Source organism: Notechis scutatus, chromosome 1 (assembly GCF_049901735.1).
Source record: "Notechis scutatus isolate UNSWTSFEM ecotype Mainland chromosome 1, rNotScu1.2, whole genome shotgun sequence".
Taxonomy (NCBI): Eukaryota; Metazoa; Chordata; class Lepidosauria; order Squamata; family Elapidae; genus Notechis; species Notechis scutatus.
In genome coordinates, this window is record NC_142009.1 from 43204129 (window position 1) to 43228749 (window position 24621).

At 43.3% G+C, this 24621-nt stretch overlaps 2 protein-coding genes across 8 annotated transcripts in view; one reads left to right on the top strand and one right to left on the bottom strand.

Moving 5' to 3' along the window:
• LOC113420273 (phosphofurin acidic cluster sorting protein 2-like) overlaps positions 1–11786 on the top strand; it is a 158458-nt gene extending 146672 nt beyond the window's left edge. For 2 of the 4 annotated variants that reach the window (XM_087962459.1, XM_087962446.1), the window contains 11 exons: positions 309–415; positions 791–945; positions 1233–1343; positions 1466–1568; positions 4972–5004; positions 5654–5696; positions 6155–6197; positions 9030–9171; positions 10052–10275; positions 10477–10590; positions 10946–11786. In XM_087962459.1, coding sequence (XP_087818585.1) covers positions 309–415; positions 791–945; positions 1233–1343; positions 1466–1568; positions 4972–5004; positions 5654–5696; positions 6155–6197; positions 9030–9171; positions 10052–10275; positions 10477–10590; positions 10946–11061 — 1191 coding nt within the window. In that variant the 3' untranslated portion in view covers positions 11062–11786. The remainder of the gene's footprint in view (positions 1–308; positions 416–790; positions 946–1232; positions 1344–1465; positions 1569–4971; positions 5005–5653; positions 5697–6154; positions 6198–9029; positions 9172–10051; positions 10276–10476; positions 10591–10945) is intronic. The other 2 variants (XM_087962455.1, XM_087962437.1) reach the window with 1 other exon arrangement.
• Positions 11787–15204: 3418 nt separating this feature from the next.
• Positions 15205–24621, bottom strand: part of LOC113422796 (cullin-9-like) — a 37802-nt gene continuing 28385 nt past the window's right edge. For 3 of the 4 annotated variants that reach the window (XM_026683960.2, XM_087962471.1, XM_087962480.1), the window contains 7 exons: positions 20937–21094; positions 19975–20206; positions 19653–19818; positions 18496–18641; positions 17738–17846; positions 17344–17540; positions 15205–16665 (listed from right to left, as the gene is read on the bottom strand). In XM_026683960.2, the coding sequence (XP_026539745.2) occupies positions 16381–16665; positions 17344–17540; positions 17738–17846; positions 18496–18641; positions 19653–19818; positions 19975–20206; positions 20937–21094 (1293 nt within the window). In that variant the 3' untranslated portion in view covers positions 15205–16380. The remainder of the gene's footprint in view (positions 16666–17343; positions 17541–17737; positions 17847–18495; positions 18642–19652; positions 19819–19974; positions 20207–20936; positions 21095–24621) is intronic. The other variant, XR_015749099.1, reaches the window with a different exon arrangement.

Consider the following 24621-nt stretch of genomic DNA (forward strand, 5'->3'; position numbering starts at 1 on the left):
TCAGATGTGTAGATAACTGCAGATTCATGAATTATATGGTATCAAATGAGAGTAAGAGTAAGGCAATGTAATAAATCTAAACTTGCTGAACATTCAAGTAAATTCAATATGCTGTGTCTTGGTACAATTTTGCCTTGTAAAGCATCATAAAGCATTAAATCCCCAAATAAGTCCTTCTTGTTAGCTCGGGAAGAGTTCTCCTCCCATTCAAACCACAGAGCCAAGAATAGGAGCAGAACATCGAGACCAGAGATGTTGCATATTTGTTTTAGCTGCTTTTCTCTATGTTTCTTGTTTTATGCTGGCAGTACTTATGTGATCAGCTCCAAGAACACAAGCAACCCATGGTCTCCACCTGCTCCATGGCAGATGTCCAGGCTGCCTTCAACACAATTGTTTCTCGCATTCAGAGATAGTGAGTATAGCCAGCCGAGGCCACGGCGAACAGGTTCTGATAGGTTTCCCAAGTTAACCGTGTGCCTGAGAACTTTGGTACTTGGTTGCGTGGACCCTGAAGCCACCCTGGTTGTAGCTTCAGAGGTGGGAATTGCTTTTCATTTGGTCCAGCTTTCCACGGCCCATTGCTTTCCAAGGCAATGATGCACAGCTTCCCATTCTCTCCAACTGAAAGACTGTTGGCTAGTTGGGAAGTCTAGGATCTTCCAATAAGGTGAGGGGGTGGGTGGGTTAAACTAGAGGGAGTGCTGGCAGTAGGTTACTTGGTGGGATTTGGTGTTGCTCCCCTGGATCTGCAGCCTTCAAACCTCTCGGGATTTCTCTTCCTTCGCAGCTGTAACTGTAACTCCCACATGCCTCCCCCAGTGAAAGTGGCTGTGGCAGGGGACCAGAGCTACCTGAGCATCGTCCTGCGCTTCTTTGTGGAGCAGCTAGCCAGCAAGACCCCTGATTGGCTGAACTACCTCCGTTTTCTCGTGGTGCCCTTGGGTAAGAGTCTTGCCCACTGGCGCCAGTTCTGAAAAGCTGTGGCATATTCTAAACCAGGGGAGCCTTCCTTCCTTCCTTCCTTCCTTTCGTTGGCATGCAAAAGCAGCTATGCCAACCAGCAAAAGAAAACATGGGCTAGAGAAATGTGTGGAGGTGAGGCAATTTGCTATTCATGTATGTTTGCTCAGACCTTTGGCTCAACTTTGTAAGGAGAGGATGAGGAAATTATCTGGTTTATGTCCTCCTCTTTTTCTTTCCTTTATTTAAATGCTTTGTATCTTTCCCAGGCTCTCACCCCCTGGCCAAGTACCTTGGGTCAGTTGATAATAGATACAGCACTCTGTTTCTGGATGCAGCCTGGAGGGAGCTTTTCAGCAGAGTTGAAGCCCCTAGTTCAGGTAAGAGCTAGAATTGGCTGTAGCAATGCAGACCAATCATGGGATATTTGATCTAAGTAGCTCCTGGGCCTCATTGGTGCTCTCTGTATCCCCTCCAACCCCCTCTCTCCATCTCTTTCCAGATACTGTGGACATCCCTGGCCGGGTTGCTCAGTTCATTACAGGTGCCAATGTATCTCACCAGCTACCCATTTCAGAGGCCATGTTGACCTACAAACAGAAGAGGTAGGTCAGCTTGCAGCCTCCCTTCCTTTCATCTCTCCTTCCTTTCACTCTCTTACAGGCCTTGTTCAGCAACAGGATTATTTATTTGAACCCACATACAGTAATGTGGAGCCCATCTCTTGTGGTGCATGGCTGCATCCCCATATTTCTTGGTGTGTGGGAGGGTGGTATGCTGGGCTGGGCATTGAGGCCTGATAAGAGGAGGAAGACTGTGGTTTGTTTTCTGCCATGTTGAGATAGGACACACACAAAGCATACTGTAGTGAATGCTCAAAAATAGGCCTTATATGTTTACAACCAGAATCATCTCTGTGATGCTGCCAAACCAGGAAAAAACTGTAGGTGCCTATATGTTTAACACAGCTCTTATCTACTTGATGCCGTTGGTCTACCCATTATGACCTGATATCTCTCTGCCTCCCCTGGAAACAACCCCCCTCCCCCAAATCATCCTTCTGGGAGCACCAGGTGGTTGTTGCTTCTACTTTACATGATCTCTTTTCTATGTGTTTCCAGGGAACATGTCCAGGTTTTGCTGTGTGATCCTCATACAGCTCTTAAAGGACAGGGCAACCAGGAGGAAGCAGAATAGATGGGCATTTTTTTTTTCTGCTTTTGCCCAGGATAAAGGCTGGTCTGAATAGTCATTTTGGGATTGCAAGTGCTGTTTGCGTCCTTCCTCCTGCCACTGTTCAAGTGCCTGGGGTACATCAGGCCCCACCGTCCTCTGCTTTTCACTGCAGCCAAGGGGGGGACTGGCACACAGTATATACAGCTGGTTTACTCCACTCAATGGGGGAGCTTCTGGGGAAGTCAGGAACGGACTCTGCTCTTTGCTGGGACATTCCTGGACTGAGGGAAACTCTGCCCTCCCCAAGCAGACTTGTTCTTGAATTGGAGGCATGGTGATGTTTTCATTTCTATAAGCCATTTTTAAACAGTGTTAAAAAGAAAGTTGCATGTCTCAAAGGAATGCCCGGCCTTCGAAATCGTCTTTATTTCCAAGGATGCATTCAGCTTCCACATAGGTCCCACAAATGTTTTCACAGACTAGCAGTACAGGCCTTTGTTTTAGATCTGCCCAGCAAAAAGGCAGATGGTATCCTGGGAGGCCAGATAGGACAGCAGGGGGGCAACCTCACCAGTTTGTTTCCTGGTGAAGGGATGTTTTCCATCTCGACAGATTCTCTGTGACAGTTTTCCCTCAAATAACCCACCAGCCTCCAGATGCTGAGGATGCCTTGCTCTAAATTAACCTCTGCTGATTTGCTCCGAGGAGCAATTCTGTGCTAAAGCCCCACCGATGGAAGAAGAGCATGTGCCAGGAAATGAAACCTTCCTCATGGCGCTGTGAGAGGAAGAGGGGGGAAGGGGGGGGCAGGGCTGTAGGTCATAAAGAACTGACTTAGTTATCTGAACACAGGACGGTTGTGAGTGCTAGAACTTCTTGTTGTTATGTAATGCCAGCATTAAAAATGAGCAAGTTCTTGGCATTGCAGACTCTGCAGTTATTGTGAAGAAGGGATGCCTGTGGGCTAAAAATGGTCCCTGAACCCCTTTTTGGGGGGACTCTTAGAGATCCTAAGGATGTGTCATTGAAATTTAGTTAAGAGCTGTCAGTTTATATGATATTTTTTTATTATGGAAAGCAACAAAAGAGGTGCTTTAAGCTTCTAGTATACTTGAATGCACCTATTTTACTTTTTTTTTTAAAAAAGGGGTATTAAAATTCGCTCTGATGTTGTCACTCTATATCCCCGGTGGCCTTAACTGTCAAAGACAGGAGGGGAAAAGATGGTGCTGTGTAATTCAAGGAACTCACTACTCAGATAACTGAAGGCAAAGAAATCAAACTATGAGTAGGAGGACAAGGCCTACGTGTGTATTTAAATTTCCCCCCATTATGAAAGTATACTGGTATTCAAGTCAAAAATTAATGATGAAACGAAATGCTGACATTTTCTAATACTAAATGGAGCCTAAAGAGCTTTGAATAAATCGTTTTAATCTTTTCCCCGCCTAAGCTTTCTAAAAAACAGAACAGAATCTTTCCAGTACTCCAAAGTACATAGTAGGTGGAGAGAACCTGTCTTTGGCCTTAGTGAACCATTCATACATTTGTATTTCTTCTGGTATTTCTTTGACAACATGTATTCTGTTAACACATCTCACCTCATAAAGCAGAGCCATAGGGAGACATGGAGTGTGGCATTGGATGGACATTCAGTTAATGTGTGAGGACAGAACCCAGCCAACATCCCAGTTGAGCAGAGAATGCACTAGCATCTCCCTGGTGAATTGCTTGCAATGCCCCCTGGAGTTCCAGGTCACTTCAGATACCTTGTTGTTGTGAGGGAAAACAATTAAAAATAATTTAAGAGCAGTGGCAATGATTTGCAGTTTTTTCAATGTTTTTCGAAGTTTGTTTGGTATCTGAATGGAGAGGACATGAGCATTCATACCAAATGAAGATGTCTAGATCTGTGAGAGCATCAACACTACAATCACACAAAATGAATGGAGAAGGCCTGTAGCAGAAGTTGACGTGTCCCTCTTTGGCTGTGGTCTCTGCCAGGCAGGAGATCCATTGTGGATGACAAAAAAAGGCCTCTCTTAGGCAGGAAACACATTTTTTTAAAAGCCATTCTTTTAATTCACTGGTGGCAATAGGTTTATTTGATGGAACAGTATGTTTTTAATCTTTAAAGTGATTGGCCTCTTCTTCACTACTACTGCTAGTTTGGTATCCTCACTCTTGTTCCTCAGCAAACTCTCTCCCCCATGTCTCTTTCTCTTTCTTTTATTCTCATTCTCTATTTCTCTACCTCTCTGTCTTGTTTGAATTCTGCCAGATTTTACATTGTCTCTGTGTTCTGACTGTGGCTTATAACAACTTATCCAAAAAGAACTGGCTCCTGGGCCTCTGGTTTGTTGTCTGGGAAAGGGCAGGCAAATGGGCAAAATGTGGAGCCAGTGCTGGTACCAATGTTTTGTAAGACAGCTCTCTCTTTCTCTGAGGCATGTTGTGAGCACCTGCAACATAAATACTCCAAAGTACAGTAAGTATGTTAAGTGGGAAATTGTTGAAAAGATTTGAAATCTTCCTGTTCCTCTTTGTGGAGTTTGAGCTAGCTTCTGCTGAAAGCTAACCAGGAATACCTTGGAAAGGTGGCCTTGGGAAGAAACGTCATGCTCTCTGACCACTAATTCAAAGGCCACGAGGAGTCGCACTGGGCCTTTCTTCTCTCCCCTTCCTTCCCCATGTTGAGTACAATATAGTTCTGATGGCCCAGCCTTGCCAAGTGAGATAGGCACTGTGTGTTGTCTCCCAGCGCCAGTGTCTAACTGCTTGTATTCAAGTAGTGCTGACGCCTGTCCCTCTTCTTGGTTTTTGGCATTCAAGGAAAAGAAGCCTCTATTTTGATTTTTATATCAGGTATTGGACTGTGGCTTGCTGCAGTATTGCCTTATCTCTTCTGTGTCCGTCCGTCTCATCTCTTTGTCTAGGAACAGAATGAGTGTTTCCCCTGCCTGTCTTGCCTGAGGCCAGGCTGCTGGCTGTCCCTGGTTGCATGTGAGAACTCCCGCCTGTGGAAGTCGCAGAGAAGGAAGCTGGCCTCTCTTCCTTCCTCTTGAGTCTCTTCTGCGTTCTCCCTTTGCCTTCCCACCTTTCCTGCGCACTGTGATCCTGTGCTCAGCATTGGGGTTGCGCGGGGGAGGAGGGGGGGAGTTTGCTATGCTATGTGAGAGTGAGGGAACCATCCCGCTTCCTTCCAGCTTCCCGAGAAAGAGACACCATTGCTTGCCTCTGCAATAGCTGCTTGTTGATTACATCAGGCTTTTGCTGGGGTTGCCTGGCCTAATCCTGGAGTCAGTCCATTTCTCCCAAAGCTGCCCTTTCTGCTTGTGTCCAACGGCACTGCAAGGGGAGGGGCCAGAGCTATTCGACAGTGGTTGGTAACCTGACCAGCAAAGGATGATGGGAGGCAAAGCTTTGGGTGAACTCCACTTCACAGGTGGCCTTTGCAGGTGGAGGACTCTGCAGGGGCTTGCCATTTGTAATTGCCTCTGTTCCATTTTTACAGCCCAGATGAGGATTCCTGCCAGAAATTTGTGCCATTTGTTGGGGTAAGTGCGTTGGAGTGCATCAGCAAGTAATTGCTAGAGCAGAGTTTTCCAACCTTGGGAACTTTAAAATGTGTGGACTTCAACTTCCAGAATTCCCCAGCCGTTTTCTTTGCTTCTTGAGATGCCTGCAGGAGAAAATTGAATGTGTATGCCTTGCATGAATACACATGAACTCCGTTGCAAGTTGGGTTTTTTGTTGTTGTGAAGCTGTAGGTGGGCCCATCCGGGAGGTTCTCAGGGTGTGGCCAAAAAGTCAAGATGGCAGACATGATGGTGCAATGAAATCTCCATCTGTGATGCACATAAAAAACAGGCAGCTTCTCTGACTTTTTGAACCCCCACTGTGGACCCCACTCCCACCCCCCGCACCCACCCCCCTCCCAGATCTACCTGTCAGGATGGTGGAATATTGCCTGTTGCAATTTCTTGGTTTTGAGCAATTTTTTCCTCCCACACAGGTGGTGAAAGTGGGACTTGTGGAGCAGTCCTTCAGCACTTCAGGTGAGAGGTGGGCACGGGTGGTGATAAAAGTTGGGTCTTTGAGGCAACCCCCTTGCCTTGTTTTCACTCCTGCTTTGTGTCCTGCAGACGAGGGAACACTTGGGGTAATTATGGGGCAGAGAGCTGAAGTCACGCTATGGCAACTTGCCTCAACTATAACTTCTTCTGGTTTTCCACATCACTGAGGCCTGGGCTTTTGAGAACAACAACAGAAACAAAAAAACAAAACAAGAGAGGCAAAATGAATCCAGGCCTGGTCATTCTTCAGTAGAATCATGGCAGTTCTCACAATTGACTGTATTGATATTTGGGAAGCTCCTCTTTAAATCCACTTGTCCTTTTCAATCTTTTCCTGATGCCATTAAGGCTTCAAACTGAGGAGAGCTAGGACCCTTCCCCCTTTGTCCTCACATTCTGTCCATCTCATTCTCACTCCTCAACCACCATCCATTTAGCTGGGAAGTCTGGAGGGGGAATCATTATGGCTGCATCTGTTGTCTCGTTTGGTTTTTGGATCTGCTGAAAACTGCAGTCATGTTCAGGTGAATGTGATTGCATCTCTCCTTCATTACCGAACCCATCATATAACATGGAGGAGAGACAAGGAGGTGGGGGGAGAAAAACGTAGTGAATAGGCCGATGTTCCTCTACCTTATTTTTGGCGTTCAAGCAAACATCTGAACATCAAATGGTTCTGAATGCCCTCCAAGAGAAGCATTCACCCACACCCAGTTACGGCAGGCAGAAACAGCTTCATGTTTTAATTATTGTACTTTTGTTACTTTTATTATCCTATGGGTGCTTTTAATTGGTTTTTCAGATCATTTTTACTGTTTTTGTTCTCTGAGGTCTTTTGGGACAAAGAGGGTGTTTTGCCAAGTTTCAGGGTAGTCCAGGCAATCAGTTCTTTTGGATCTTGAGACAAGAAGTATACAACGAATAAGGAGGATTTAAGCTTTATTATTGACTTAAGCAGACAAATTTAAAAGCATAACATAAAAAGCCTATATTGTACACCAAGCAAGATGATGCCAAAATCTCTTACAAGCTATCAAGAGATCCTTAATGACAGCAGATACCCCTCCAAAGTCTGGCCAATTTCCCCAGTACCCTGTGCTAGGCTCCGTGCAGAAGCTTCCCGCTTAAAGAGGCCGGGAAGGGGCTTGTGAGCCCAGCTGAGCCTCGACCAGGCAGTGACGAGGGCCTCGTGGTCTGGGAAGGGCGCTTGCCTGGAGAGGCCGGTGGATGGAGCCCCAGCAGGCCGTTGGCCCCTCGTTCTCTGCCGAGAACTGCTTGACCCCAGTCATCGTAGGCCACAAGGAGGAAGCGTTGCCTGCTCTGCTTTCCTCCGTTGCGGGCAAGAGGAGGGGGCTTCCCTTTTCCTCTGGACGTCGGTCTTTCTCAGAGCGCTTCTAGATGCTGCTTAACTGTTGTGGGTGCCTGTGATACAAAAATGCTGTTTTAACCCCCCCTTGAATGTGCCACTGTTGCAGGAAGCGTAGCCTTTAATAAAGGACTGTTAGCAGCCCAAAAAAAAGGCCAGTATGAGGTTTTCATTAAAATCTGGCACCATGACTTCTAAGGCTCTGCTTCTAAGGTCAAGAGACTGCAAGATCTGACTTTGACAGGGTGGCACATGACTCTGGGGTGAGCGCTGGCATTCTGGAACTTTCACAGATAAGGAAAGCTTTGCAGCTATGTAAAGACATCCCCCCCCACACACACACTCCTTTATTCCGCCAGAGTGTAAAGCAAACAGGTTAGCTCAAAATCAGCTCTAAACTTTTAAACTTTTCTTAATATGAAGGAGAAATCAAATTAGGTCGCTCAACTCCTCAAAATACAGTGGTATTCCGCATTGCCACTACAGAGAGACACGGTGCTTCTTCTTGTTGTTTTGTCTTGTGACTTGAGAAGCGGTGTCGTACCGTTAGAGGAAAAAGTGTTGTTTTGACATTTGTCTTTGAGAAGACTCAAAAGGGCAAGCATGCATTGTTACTGAGTAAAATTAAATGTCTTTCCCTGCATTCTCCCTCCCTTCTCTCTGATAAAGGAATAGGAATCCAATAATAACACTTGGTAGTTATTGTGGCTCTAGGGCAGAGGTGCAGCCGATTTATTTGTGCACCACATTTTTTACCAAGAGATTGTGCTGAAAATACTTGTTCAAACATAAATATTACTATATCAAATGTGTCCAATTACATGAATTCAGTTACAGTTCACTTGGAAAATACCAAGTTTAATTAAGCATAAAATAAATCATGTACATTAATCATGTCTAGTAATAATAGCACATTCAGTAGTTCGTATCTATAAAGACCAAACAGAAAAAAGACTGAAAAACGAAGCATAGAAAGTGGGAGAACGTGGGGGGTTTTTTCAGCCAGGAAGAGATTCATTGGAATCCTATGTCCGGAAACCACAGAAGACGATCATCTTGGATTTCCCCTTCAAGCTAGCGAGCGAGCAGGGCATCAGGAATCTCCAGATGCAATGCTCTTTTGGTTCCAGATGTGGGGAAAAGCAAACACATGCCAACACCATGCCACGGTTTCTTTTGCTGAATGTTTCCACATTGTCTGGGAACATAGCACATAACGGTTGTAATTTGTGGGGGGGGTTGGGTTAGGGGTGGGGGGGGGGCATATTGTGGTGTGGGGTGGGTCCTTCCATAGCAGCTACCTTGGTAACTTTTATAGGGTAAGGCATATGGAAGCAGCCCAGCTCTGATAGCAGATAGAAATCTCCTTTGCTCCTCATTCCTCCCCAAGTGCTCTGGGCAAACAAGAGATATACCGTAATCAGGTGCTTTCTCACAATTTTTCCTAGTTGATTCTGATGATGCTACCATTTGCTCCACCTCACTGCTGAGCTCATCATCTCCATCTGGTGGAGGGATCCCTTATACCAAGGAAGCTATAGGAACCCCTCCGCCCTCTCCTTCTGTCAGCAGTGGGCTCTCAGGAACTGGGTAAGCACTTTTCAATTTACTTGTGGGCATTTTGCGATACTATTAACTGGATAGAGTTCTTTTGTTTAGCAATTTTAGGTTGGCATAATCTCTTTGGTTAGCACGCTGCACCAGGACTTATGTAGCGTTACAGGGTTGCCACTCTAAAACTGAAATCAGAATCTGATTTTGGACCAGAACCCACTTTTGGTGAGGGCATAAAGCCTTTACAATGCTTAAAGCACCATTTCACTCCTTAATCTTTCTTGGAGCACTTGGGGAAAAATGGAGAGAGGAGAAGAGTCGAGTCAACTGCATCATTCTTAAGGAGGCTCAAGAGATTGCAAAAGGATATGGTGTTCTGCTAATTCAGTTCTTCCTAGAAGATTGAATGATTTTAAGACAGAAACAGATGAGCAAAAGAATGTACTTATCCAGTGAGTATATCCTTATTGTAGAAATGCTGGAGGTATTGCCAGAATTCTTTGTTTGGGGACCATAACAGTATTGGCACAGAAATGTGGCTCCATGAGAAAAGAAAATCTAACGAGAAAATTCAACTATTGAATGGCTGGAGACCACTAAAGGAATGAGATAATATCAAAGACTGATTACAGTGACCCTGGGCTGTAAAACAACAACTTGGAAAATGAAAGGGGGCAAGTCATTCTATTTATAAAGGTACATGAATTGCAGCATTTTTACTCAGAGGAAAAACACTGCCGAGTGAAAGTTAAAAGCAAATGTTAACAGCGCATGAGAGATCAGAACGCTTCAGAATTAAACTAAATAACAGCATGTTGATCTCTTCTTCTCTTCTAGGCTGGAGTGGTACGCCATCTTGTCCTGCGGAGGAGTATACAACTTAATTCCGATGGTTTTTCTTTTCCCCTTCTTTCAGCAATTTGAGCCCTGGTGTGGAGGTGATGGGTCTGCAGGTGGACTACTGGACAGCACAGGGGCCAGAGAAGAGAAAAGAGGCTGAAAAGCGGGAAATAGGCATCAAGAACACCCTGAAAAGCAACTTCCGCTCCCTGCAGGTCAGCCGCATCCCTAGTCCAGGAGAGCTCGCCCCACCTAACACCATGGCAATGACTGTGGTCACCAAGGAGAAAAACAAAAAAGGTAGTCAAATCATTTTTTCCCCTCAGGTTGTCTCACCTTGTTTGCCTTTAGTCACCCTGAGTGCCCTACGGGTATAAATTAACATAATTCATTAAAAAAATGCTTGTGGTTTGACATGACTCTGGAATTAGCTACTTCGCCCATTAATGGCTTAGTAGAATTTGGACTTAGCTCTGTTGAGCCATGATCTTTTCTTGGCAGTGATGTTCCTAAGCAAGAAACCCAAGGAGAAGGATTTGGAACCCAAAAGCCAAGTGATCGAAGGGATCACTCGCCTGATCTGCACAGCCAAGCATCAAAACACCATGTTGCGTGGTAAGTGGGTCGGCTCAAACTTTTCCAGTTTGGGACCTATCTGGGCAGAGTTCCCCTTCTACTTGACAAGGTCAGAGAACAGGTCTCCACGTGGGTCCGTCAAGTCTGTACACTTGCTTTCCCCAATCTGGTGACCTCCAGATGGGTTCCGGTCTCCATATATCTGAAGACTTTCAGCTTGAGGAAGATACTTCACAAAAAAGCTAGGGTTAAATTCCTTCACCAGCACCATCACGCAGTTTGTTTATATAATATGGCTTTTTTCTCCCTTCACACATGCTCTAGAGCTTGACCTAGATATTTATCCTGCCTTTACCGCTCCTAGAATGATAATGTTCTGTCATCTTTCTTACAGTTTGTATTGATGGTGTGGAGTGGAACGATGTGAAGTTTTTCCAGCTGGCTGCACAGTGGCCAACGCACGTCAAACATTTTCCAATTGGCATCTTTGGCTACTCAAAGAGTGTGTGATATGAAACAAGCCGTATGGAAGAGCCTGGGCTCTGCCAGATGGACCAGGAGGAGGAGCATCCGCTTCCTTTGCTTCTGAAGACTGACTGCCCATATACAGCCGACTCTGGCAAGGGCTCTACTTGCTCCATTTGTTCTGTGCAGGGAGCATCCCAATTTGCTTTATGTCTCACCCATGAGTTTTTTAGTTTAACGTGAACTTGGGTTGTAGGAAAGGGAAGGAAGACAGATGCACACACAAAAACACAAGAGAGAAATGGCTTTTCCACACAGACTCTTGGGACTAGATGATCAGGCCTGTCTTCTCTGTTCATGTGACATCAGGAAGGAAAGAGGCTGAGCAGGGTTGAATAGCTTCCCAAGTTGCTTGTGGAAGGTGGGACAGAGTTCCTTTCCATGCCTTGTCTAGCTGGCTTGGGCAAGAAATGGGAAGGCAGGTCTTCTTTTAACTTGCTGCTACCTTGTAAATCTCTAATGGGGAAAAAAAAATGTGTGTTAACATCCTTTTCCTAGAATTGCTTAGCCAGGCTTGCCCAGAAGCATTCTGGACCAGTTGACCTCTGCCCGTAAGTGCCAATGGGCAGCCCTCTATCTCAGAATTCACCGAGGGCTTTGGCATCTTGCAGTTTCTTTTTAACATGAAGCCCTGTCTCTCCTCTTATTTGGAGTGGAGCTGGCATTGTTCTCACACAATTGGAATGCGTAGAGCAGAGTATCTAACACAAGAGTAAGGAATTGATAACTGAGACAAGCATGATTTCTGGATCTGCTCCAGAGGCTGCTTAACAGGAGGTGGTCCGCGAGCCGTTTTGTGTTGTTCTTACCTTCTTAAGCAGCTAGAGGAACTGTTTCCTCCATCCATCAGCTGTGAGCACAACAGAAAGAAGATGGCACATAACTGGACTTCAGCCAGGAGAAAATGGTCCAGGCTGTGCCGTGAACCAATAGACAAAAGAGTACTCTTTTTTCCCAGCCATGTAAAGGAAAGAATCGTAGGCTAGATTCTGAATGAACCACCCTTTCAATAAAATAGAGGGGAAAAACTTTGCTAAGCAGTATTGGGGAGGGGAAGATGGAAGGGGGCGGGGAGCTATAAGCTCTTCTTCAGAGTAAGAAAAGGTATCTGGAGGGACGGGGTTAGGCCATTTTCTCCCCAGAAGTATTTTAGCTCTGCGTAAATGTTGCATATTTGTTTCCTTTGCCTGTACCACACTGCTGTGCCCTGCTGTATAGGTCAGGCGAAGTACTAATATCTAGAGCAGGGGTGTCCAACCTTGGCAACTTTAAGACTTGTGGACTTCAACTCCCAGAATTCCTCAGCCAGCAGCTGGCTGAGGAATTCTGGGAGTTGAAGTCCACAAGTCTTAAAGTTGCCAAGGTTGGACACCCTGATCTAGAGCGAGGTGGATGTGGTGGGGCCAGCTGGGCCCCTCCCACCTCTATTCAGATGAAGAAAAAGGTGCTCTTGGGTGATGGAACCGGCTTATGAATCAATACACTCCATTTATAGCCAGTAAGAAGTGCTTCCTTCCCCCTTTCCCCAGATCAGCACTTTGCCCGGACAGGTCTCAGGGTAGCTGCTACATCCACCAGTTGTATCCAGTTCCACCTTTGCTGTGGTGTTGTAATAGATCTGTGGCACTGGCAGACTGATGAAGCTGGCAAGGATGAGATCCACTGGCAAGGTCAGGTGCAATGATGTGCAGTAACAGACCTTTAAAATTGCTGAAATTGATCAGGAGAAATCGAACAAGTGAGTTCGCGAAAATAAGAGTGTCGGAAGGCAGCTACTAGTGCCTCTTTTCCTTCCCTTGTTGGATTCACTAATGTCCCCATCCATTCTCTTATCCCTGAATCATGCAGGCTCCAAAGGCCAGGACGTCTTACCTTCCTGGAGCTTGTGTCACTAGAACTGCCAAACCAACGTCCCCTGCCTTGAAAGTGTGTCCTACCGAACTTAAGAGACCTAAACTGTGGTATTGCGCCTGCCTGGCGAATGCAGCTGCTCGTGGTTAGGAGAGCAGGGATGGTGGGTAAATCCCATTTTTTACAAGATTCTATTTTTGTTAATGTAAGGTTGCTTTCTGGATTAATTTTAATAAATTAATGCTGGTACCATTGTGACCGAGAGCATCAACTTGATTTTATTCTGTTCGGAATTGCATCTTGTTCTTCGTGATTTAGACGCACAAGGCGTCAGTCAAAGGATTTCGCTAGTTAGGAGGTCCTTACTTTTGGAATTGCTTGAATACTTGAGGCTTCCCCCTCCCACTCAAATAGTCTAAAACATATGGAGAATTTAAGGCAGGCGTGAAAGTGGTGGTGGGGAATGCCAACCAGAACACAGCACAATTCAACTGGCAGCTTTAGGTCTTTTGTGTGCAGTTAAACAACTCTATGCCCACCTACTGTGCCTATGTAGGCATCCCTATTCATTGACTGGGAATACAGTAAAAATATATAGCCTGTTATCCTAGCAGCTCTTGACAGAAGTGAATGACTATATTTACCCCATTATATTTCCTTGTCTGCTTGTTTATGAACCAGGATGAGGGTGTTTAGTCTTGAACTATATGTCAAGACATGACAGGATCACGATCAGAATTGGCAGAATCAGGACAATAATTACAATTAATGTGGCTGCTTTCCATGTTTTAATATTTTCTACCTTTAAAATTACAATTCAACAGCAATTTCTGAATGGATTGTTAAGAGCTAAAGCAAAGCCTTTTTATGAAGCTCAGTGGACTCAGACCTACATACTGTTGTAGACCTATAAAATCAAGCATCATTGGGAGTCAGGAAGCATATAACTTTCATGAATAATAATTAAGTTTTACACAGTACTGAAAAGTGTAATGAAATCATTGCAACAATGGTGGAAATCTATGTCTATGGAGATACACAAGCCTCCTTTCATAATTGACTCATCAAACTGATGGGGTAGCAGGCTGTCTCTCTGGGCAGAGTGGAGAGAAAGAGAAGAAAGGGGGATGGAGCAGGATGTTCCAATCTTTGGATTATACTTTGCCTGCGCAGGTTGCAGTTCTATTGCCAAATGAATGCAATCCTCCTTGGAGAAAAATGCAGCCTATTCCTGCTATCACTATCATTATTGATGTAAAAAAATACTGTATAAGGTAATAAAACACATATCTGGTATTTGAATTTTACCCCTTGCACAGCATACAATTTGTATGGCAAGGGAGGTAGAAACTGTTTTTTGAAGGCAAGCCGCCTACAGTATTTTCTTTCTAAAATCAAATCCTGGAGGATTTTGCACTACAAATGAAGGCAAATATACATGTCCCAGGATAATATTGCAGGATCCAATCTGGGTTGGTCACCAAGGCCAAAGATTTAGTCTTTTACATTAAATCATCATAATCTCCAATCACTTGTAGTCCCTTTTGGCTTCCTCTTAGCCCAATCTATTCTGTGGTGGAACTTCATATTGCTAAAAACCATTTGCAAAGGAAGGAAAAGTGTGTCAAGAAAAGTACAACTGAGTTGGGAAGATACGAAATGAAAAAGGTCTGTGGGCCGCACAAGAATTAATCATATATGCACAGCTGAAAGTTGCTTTTTATAAATGTTAAATACTTACGGTTCTTCCACCATCTAAAGAATTGCCTTTCCAGTTTGTGATTGTGGAAAATGGGAATATGTGCAAAAGGTTCCCTGGAGCATACAAAGTAAAGTAGATCGTATTTGTGGTTTTTAATTTATTGAAGGTGGAAGTGGGCTTACTAGTTTATGCTAAATCATGCATAATTCTGGCTGTAATTCAAAATGCCACATTCTGTATATTGCCAAATTTGTCTTTATTTGGAATATGGCAATTGATGCATTTCCAAGACTTTGGATAACACATAGAAAAGAATTGAAGTGGAAGGCAGCTGCACTAGATAATTAAGTAGCTCAGCACATAAACCATGGAAATGTTATCATAAATATTGCTGAGCAGGAACTTCCATTTCTCATGTTTACATCTCAAGCAATCTACTGCTGTAAGGGGAAAAAATAGAGAGTCCCCAACCAATTAGTTGTCATAGTGAAATAAGCAACCATTTGCTCATAATGCGCAAAATGCAAGTAGGTAAACCATCTGAAATCATATGCCACAAATAAAATAATTTTAAAAAAATAATTTTCTTAATTTCAAGGTTAAGGAAATGGAACAGGTATCTCATTTTTTATTTTGATCTAAAACTTCCTTTCATCCAAGTTTTATCAACTATTATTGGCCAGGGATGCAAGGGTCTAAATAAGAAACCCAGGTGATAATAGAAATCCTTCTTTACTAAGTACTGAAGAGTGTTTTTTCTAGTTAAATAAACAGGGATTACAAAAACACACTCCTTGTAAAGTTGACAAGGACTGCAAATAAATAGAAAAAGTTCATTGCTTTAAGGCAAGAGTCATGCATCAAAGACTTTAAAGATACCATCCATCCATCATATAACAAGGAGGTTACAACTACATCCTGTGACAACCCAACAGTCTAGAACAGGGGTGTCGAACCGGATTTCTTTGAGGGCGGAAGTGGAATGTAGTTCTCTTCCGCAGGCTGGCCGGGCATGGGGGGGGGGGGAGATGGGACGGATTCCCTGCCATCCAAAACAGCACCCTGCTGGTGAAAATGGGGTGGGCATGTGCACACACACACACACACACACCGTGGCCTGTTCTCCTTCCTGTAGCACTTTGCTGGCCAAAATGGGGCGGCTGTCTAGGCCAAAAACGGGCCGTGTGGCCCCCTGTGCCCCATTTTGGTTCCCAGAGGCATCGTGGGCCGGTCCTTTGCTATTTCCAGGCCAGCCCCGTGGGCCAGATTTAAGAACACCCCCACCCCCGGGGCCTTATCCAGCCCCCGGGGCCTTGAGTTTGACACCCCTGGTCTAGAAATAGGCAGATACATGTGGGCGGCGGGGCGGGGGGAGAGAATGTTTTGAACTGTCTGGCCTTTAGAATCGAGCCACCTTGCTCAGGCTGTAGAAAAAAAATGTGTTGAATTATTCTTGAGGTCATGTCCCCCCAACTGCAGCCTGGCAGTGGAAGAACAGAGCCAGCCTTTTCAGGAAGGAAAAAAAAATGTATTATTGGAAAACTGTCCTGTGCAACATTTGGTTCTGTTCTTCTCCTTAGCTTCAGTGCTACATGTAGAAAACCAGTAGGAAGGACAAACACAAGAAACTTCCTACAGCCATACTAACCAGAAATCAGTGCTTTTATAAACACCTTTTAGGCTTACCTTCCTAGCTTGTCTCCTCTCTCTCTCTCTCTCACACACACACACACACATAGCAGGGACCACTTTTACCTAAATGTAGAAAATGTCTGTTTCTTCTCCATACAAGGCATGCTGGGCACTTTTTTGATTTGCATAGTCTGAAATACTACTTGAGGCTGGTTCCCTGGCACTGCTGGGGTTGGAATATCCACACAAACACACTGTAATAGTTGTGGAAAATTTTCCTGGCGCTGGACAAAACCCTGATTTAGCAAATACAAGATACAAGAGAGGACATCCGCACTGCTGCAGATGTTTCCCAGGAAGCCGGAAGGTGAGCAATGCCTCTGTTTGTGGCAGGCATCGATTACCTAGAAGAAGAAAAAAAGAATGAATGGAATTACAGGTAATCCTTGGGTTACGACCACTCATTTCACGACATTCAAAGTTACGATGGCTCTGAACCAAGGCAACTAATCACAAACTGCAGCCGTTGCAATGTTCCCAGGGTCAAGTGATAGCGAATTAGGTGCTTGACAATCGGCTCCCAATTACAATTGCAGCATCCTGCGGTCATATGATGTGCCACTTCCAACTCCCTGCTGCAAAGTCGAGGGGAAAGCTGGCGGGAGGTTGCAAGTTGTTCTTGCCACTTTTTGGCCTGCCCACCAGCATTCCATAGTGTACACCTACCTGTGGCACCCTCCCAGCCTCCTATAGCACCTGCCCAGACTCTTCAGCACCTACCTGCAACACCTGCCCACAGTCCCTAGTCCCCTGCTGGCCCTTAGTCCTCACCCTGGCCTGCTTGCCTAGGATTCCCGCCTCTTCCCATGTTACATGAAGTCCTCAGTTAATACCTCGCATGGGCCCGGGGTTACATGGGCCATCGGAGTTGCTGGCATTGCCATCACTAAGCAAGGTCATGTACACTGCACTTTATAACCATAGCATTAGCATTAGCAATTCCAGTCTCAGTTGCCTGTTATAGTGTTTCTTTGGATTACCGGCTGGGCTGATCAAAAGGGTCAAATCCTTGTAATCTATACCTTGAATACCAGGCTGTCGATATGTATCTCTTGCTCCTCATTCAGGATCTGGTTGAGGAGGCGGCAGATGAAGTTCCTTTTTTCCTCCAAAGCATGGCACATTTTTTCTTCCACATTCAGGTACATCGATTTGGGCAAGAGGCACAGGCGCTGACCAGACACATGTCCTAGTACCTCCTCATTCAGTCTTAAAATGCCTAGCAAAAAAGACTCAGCCTCAGAGGAGCAGAAACGTGGGTCTTTCTAAATTCAGGGGCCTCTGTCCCACCTAGTCAGAAAGCTCTCTTGTTTCATGGGAGCAGCCCAAGGTCAAGATTTCCACCCAACCTATTTGAGTTAATTTTCCAAAAGGACAAAATCCTCACTCTCTTTCAGAATATTCCTCCCCACTTACTCTGTCCCTGGGAGAGGATCCCATTCTCCTTGATCAGGGGTTTCAGTGCATGACCTAGGAGGACACGGGAGAGACCTGTGACTTCTAATAGTGTCTCCACAGAAACTTCCTGAAACCAATAGAAGAAAAAAATAGCTGAGTATGCAGAAAGAGAGAGGGGAATAACACTTTTAAACTTCAAACTGCAGATCACGCCAAGATTGTTAAGATTGTAGAACACTTCAGGATTCTCAATGGTCTGAGAATAGACAAACTCTCATTAAAATTGGTTTTGTGAATCTAAACATGTTCAATGAATTTGGGGAGCAGCTATAAAATAAGCCTGAATCAAGCAAACCATCTGGCCGAATACAAGTTACTTCTCATCATTATGGATTGAAGTCCTTCGCTTATAAAAAAGAGAAACTACATTTATCTGCATAATACAGAAATTGCCTCAAATTGGAGTATATCCCGAGTCAATTTACAGCTGCCTCCTTTCGTGTGTGTATCACCTGGTGACTGTTTGCACTAGTCCCTGAAGTTTTCTTGGCAACATTTGGTTTGCCATCACCTTCTTCCTACAGCTGACTGTAGGACTGGCCCAAGGTCACCCAGGTGGTTTCACACCTAAGGTGGCACTTAGCTCATGTATTTGCAATTTATTTCTATGCTCACGTTGTGGTGCACAAATTTCTACTTGGTTTGGGAAAAGCTGCATAAAACATTTTTCACACACACATGCAAAGTGAGAAATTAGAGGGAACACTGGCCAAGACCTGAGCACTGTTGAAACACAGAAGAATGTACATTTGCAGGGTGGACACTTGCAGGATGCAGCCTTGGTACTCCAGCTCTGCGTGGCCCAACCAAGTCCACTGTAAGCGTGGTGGCTTTGTATGCTCCAACCCAAAACAGCTCTGCCCTGCAAGAGATGAAGGGATTGGTGACCAAGATACACCAGCACAATTGCCAATATCAATCCCCTGCATACTGACATGGCTCATCAAGAATAGAAGCCTAACCATTATAATGTCTATGGAGATTCTCAGTCATCCAGGTCTCAAAGGTGCTTTTTCAAGAGATAACTGGACTTTCTGGTTTTTCTTTGAAGACCTTTCGGTTCTCATCCAAGAATCTTCTTCAGCTTTGGAAGAACTGAAGAAGCTTCTTGGATGTTCTTGAAGAAGAACTGAAGAGAGCTGAAGAAGCTTCTTGGATGACAAGCGAAATGTCTTCAAAGAAAGTCCAGTTGCCTCTTGAAAAAGCATCTTTGGGACAACCACTGTAATCTTTTACCTCAATCTTATATGTAAATAATTTCATAATGGCTGGGCAATTTCATCCACATGTGCAGCTTTCAGGTAATCAAAGAGCTAATTCATGAGTTCTCAACCTTTTGACTCAATTGCAACATTCAGAATGTTGAGTCCATGTTATAAACACTTTCACAACATGGAAAGTAAAGCACTAAACTACACCCATCCGCTATTTGATCTTCTAAAAATAGTAAGTAGACTTCTACTACATGGCACATTATATTGTATGACCCACAGATATAGTTTGAAATAAAGATCCACCTAATGTACAAAATTCCCTTTTCTTTAATTAAGAACATTTAAAAAAAGAGAGAGATTAGGGCACAGAATTCAGCAGATGCAGTGTGTTGGCAGGCATACCAAGACCCTACGTTATTATGCTGGGCCTTGGGGACTAGGCCATTCTCTGCTCTTCATATTAACTGGATATCGGGATTCTGGTCCTGGATCCAGACAGAAAATCTGATGTTAGCTTGGATCTCTAAAAATCTGCCCCAACTCTGTCTTTTCTCTATCATCTTTGGGTAAAGTGATATTGATTTTCTTGCCATCATCTAACCCAGAAAGAAATAGAAGGGACCCAACAAAATTTGGGCTGAGGACAGTGCCATACTCACTCTGGGTGTAGAAATCTGCAAACTTGCTCAGGTGCCGACTGAGAGACGAGGGGAAAAGCCTGACAGGATCTTTCAAGTAGCACAGTGGAGGGATAGCCCAGCAGAAGGGAGACAAGACCAATACCTTCACCTCTGCCTCTGGTGAGAACGACTTTTCCTGCATCATCTGGGAGCAAAACATACCTAGTATCAGATTTATGGCTTCTGAAGGACAGCAGAACAGCACTCTAGCAATTTATCACTGGAAAAAAAAGATGTGAGAGGGAAAAACGCTTTGACTTTGGAGATTTTAGCCTTAGAAGAAGCATTCTACCCAGCTTACCTCTCCCTCTTCTTTCAAACTTCCTCGCTGATCAACTTCCAGAAAATGTTTGTCAAGCTGCTGGAGCTGAAAAAGGTGGAACTCCTGCTGCTGCTGCTGCTGCTCCAGTTCACTCAAGTTCTTCAGCATCTGCTGAGGGTAACGGCTGGGGAAGCAGAGTCCAATTTGCTCTACCACAGCAGACTCCAGCCATGTATTGCCCAGAGACAGAAGACGTTTCCCTAGATAGTATCTGAGGAGACAAGTAAATCTGGGTGAAATTTTAAAAAATCCAGAGCTCTCCCATCAGCCTACGCTCATTCCCATACCTCCACTGACACCCTGCTTCTGAGATATAGAACTGTCTATATGTCTCTCGAGATTCTCAGTCATCCAGGTCACGGTTTTCCCAAAGGTGCTTTTTCAGGAGGCACCTGGACTTGCTTGTTTTAATTTTTTGGAAGACATTTCACTTCTCATCCAAGAAGCACCTTCAGCTCTGACTGAGTGATGGGGAATGGAAAAATTTATACTCCTTGCAGACAGCTGGTCATTTGCATTCTTTTACAACATTGTTGAGGCCACTTAACCTCCAAGTGGCCTCAACAATTGTCTAAAAGAATGCAAATGACCAACGGTCTGCAAGGAGTATAAATCCTTCCATTCCCCACCACTCAGTCAGAGCTGAAAATGCTTCCTGGATGAGAAGCAAAATGTCTTCAAAGAAAAAACAAGTAAGTCCAGGTGCCTCCTGAAAAAGCACTTTTGGGATAGGCCTATCTAGTTATGCAAGAACCAGACTGATCTGCCCATCTGGCCCCATTATCCTTCAGAACAAAATCTAGTACCACACTTGTATTTTTGAAGATGGTTTCATGCAGACTAAAGTGCTTAACGACTACTGCCCAAGAACTTGCAGCATGAGATCAGTCTCCTTTGTTTGCAGATGCAGCAAACTGTTTATTTCCTTTCCTATCCCTCACCGATAGAAATGTTCAAAAATGTTGGCCAATTCCAATTCTGCCAGGAAACTGATGGGCTCAAGGCTCTGTTGCAGATGCTGCACATTCTCTGTGTTAGTTGAATCTGTCCAGCTGTCTCGGATCCATTGGTCAATGTATTGGGCAAACTTCTCGCTCACCTGAAGTCATAGAAAAGGAGGTGCCAAATGTCGGTAGCTAAGTGATGTAGCCGTTAAACAAGTCACACATGACTAGATTCAATTTTACAACAATGTTTATCACAATCATTAAGCAAATCATATGGTCATTAAATGAATCATGCACTTGTTGTTAAATAATTCTGGCTTGTCCAGCTGGCTTTGCCTATCGGAAGCAGACTGGGAAGATAGCCAATTGTGATCATTTGATTGCAAAATGTTGAAACTCATAAGTTGCCAAGTGCCCTAATTGTGATCATGTGACCAGGGAGCTGGTGCCATGGTTGTAACTTCACGGATGGTTGTAAATGACTTTTTCCAAGGCAGACCTAACTTTGTACCATCATTAAATGAATGCTCATATGTCGAGAATTACCATATTTCCTTTTGTGTCACATTAAAAGTTACAATTTAATTATAACAAGAAAAGCATCATCTCTATCATTTCATTTGTAGGCATGAATTAGTTAAACCAATATAGAAAACAATTTCAGGAAAAAGCATTTTGTCACACAATTCTTAAAAGTAGCATCTGACAGCTCATTTTACAGAACATATAACTCTGATATCTTGTATCAATGGAACTCAGAGCAAGGAAGACCTATAAAATGTGGTTTGTTAAAAGTACTGTTAGGGATAACATGGTTACCTAACTTAGTTTGGGTAAAATAATATATATAGACTATGATTGAGTGTATCACTTTAAAGGCAGACCATGTATTTTGGGTGCGGTTGTAAAATCACCATAAGAGGGAGCAAGAGAGCTCACTGTTAACTGGCTTTTACTGGATTGCTGACAATGATGGATTGATGGTGATAACTGCGTGTTTTCCCTGCTATTGCTGAACGAAGAAAAGAGGTTTGATTTTCTTCATATCTCTACTGCAAAAAGAGATATATTACTGGACTGATTATTTGTAAGTTTACTGACCTCTTTTTCGACACTGGACTTTGCTAATGGATAATCCCCGGACGGACTGAACTAAGTGTATGATATATGGACTGTTTGACTATGCTATAACAATCTTACTGGAATAAACTATTTAATTAGCACATTGTATCTGTTTTACTGAGTGTAAACTACAACAACGTTTATCTCACATATCTGCCTGCCTGCCTGACTACCGTTGCACGTTCTGCTAGGGTGTATATCCCTAACACTGGTTATGGGCCCAGATGCACAGTCAGACTAACCTGGATATAACAGGCTTATATATAAAGTGAGAGTTTGTGTAGTTACACAATAGTGTAAACAGACAGCTGTGTTTTATTAATTATAGTTTAATATCCAGAAAAAGATGGCACAAGTCAATTTACAAAGTTTGTCTCTAATATCCAAACTGGATGGAACAAACTATGTTTCATGGTCTATGAAATGCAGCCTACTTCTACGCAGAGAAGGTTTGTGGAGTATAATTCGAAACCCACCAGAGATAGATGCATGGGATCCGGAGGATAAGGATGATGCCCAGAAAATACAAGAATATAAACTGAAGAATGAGCAAGCTCTCTGTATAATAGGACTGACACTCTCTGACCAGCAGCTTGTACATATTCGTGGAGAAGAAACAGCTGCGAAACGTTGGGAGAATTTAAAGAAGATTTATGTTCGAGACAGTGTAGGAGCACATATAAATCTTACGTGAAAGCTGTTTAGAACACATCTTCAAAAGAATGGAGACATGCTGATTCATATAAACACTATGAAGAGAATTTTTCAGGAACTGCATGAAAAAGAAATTATCTTCACAGAACTACATCAAGTTTATATAATTTTGTCTTCGTTAGATGAGAGCTATGATGACTATGTAACTTCACTTGAAGTTCTGCCAAAAGATAACCTCACATTAACTGACATTACTGGCAGATTAATTGAAGAAGCCAGGAGAAGGCTTGAAAGAGATCAACTCAGAAGGGAAAAACAACCCCAAGAAGAAGAGAAAATATCTTCGTCAGCATATACAATTAGAAAATGTTTTAATTGTGGAGGAAAAGGACATTTGGCTAGATTCTGCAAGAAAGCCAAAAGCCAAAATGCCAGCCAGAATGCTAAAAGGCATCAAAAGGATAAAAAATGCATAGAGTTAGCCATGTATAGCAACGAAACTGTGAATAATAATTTATGGGTTGTAGATAGTGAAGCATCGCACTGCATAACGAATGATAAGAAAAAATTTGTTAAGATGTCCACAAGTTCACAGCAGATATCGTTAGCTAATGGCTGGAAACTGAAAGCTAAAGGTGAAGGTATAGCATATTGTTCTTGCATAAAAGAAAATGTAAAAATGTTATATGTACCACAACTTAAGTTTAATTTGCTTTCGGTTAGAGTTTTGGTTAAACTAGGTTATGTAATTACCTTTAGGGGAGAAAGTTGCATAATTGAAAAAGAAGGCAAAAAAGTGACTGCAACTTTAAAAGGTGAATTGTATGTGTTAAATGATAATTCATTAGAGGTAGCTAACACAGTTTATAATAATGTTAAACCTCATGATGAATGCATACATTTGTTACACAGACGTTTAGGGCATATAAATTTTAAAATGCTCAAACAAACGGTTGAACTGTCTGAAGGTATAAAACTAAAGCCTTGCAGTAAGTATTTGCACTGCAACGCTTGTAGTCAAGAAAAAAGCAAGGTAATACCAGCAAATAGAATAAATGGATTTAAGACAAAGGAACCTCTAGAGGTCGTATTTGCTGATATTATAGGTCCTAAAAAACCAAGTGTGGGAGGTGCTCGTTACATATTAAGTATAATGGATCATTATTCCAGATATGGTTTCTGTTATTTAATGAAAAGTAAAACGGAAACATATCAAAATTTCTTTAACTGGCTTAAATTTGCAGAAAGAAAAACTAAAAGGAAATTAGTAACTCTTATAACTGATAATGGTACGGAATTTATAAACAATAAATTCCAAAATAGACTGAAGATGGCAGGTGTTGAACATAAAAAGTCTGCACCATATAGGCCACAACATAATGCCTTTATAGAAAGACGAGGCCAAACAATACAAGCAATGGCTCGTACTATGCTGTCAGATTCAGGATTATCTGAAAATTTGTGGGGAGAAGCAATAATGTGTGGTAATCATATATTGAATAATGTTGTTAACTCAACAACAGGTGAATTACCATTCACACGGTGGCATGGCAGAAAACCTGACCTAAGCTACATGCACACATTTGGAGCACCAGCATGGGTGCATATCCCTACACAACTGAGACACAAGGGTCAGCATAGGGCTAAAAAGTTATTCTTTGTAGGTTATGAATCTAATCACAAATCATACAGATTCTGGGAAAAAGGTACATCTAGAGTTTACTGTAGTGCTAGTGCACAATTCCTGGAACATGTAGGATGGGAAAAACTGGAACAAGATTCAAATAAGGAAGTAATCATAGAAACCTACAAAAGACCAAAATCACATATCAGTAATAAGAAGAGCGCAATTAAAGAGGAAGTACATGAAGAGCATATAGGACCAGAACAGGAAGAAATACTA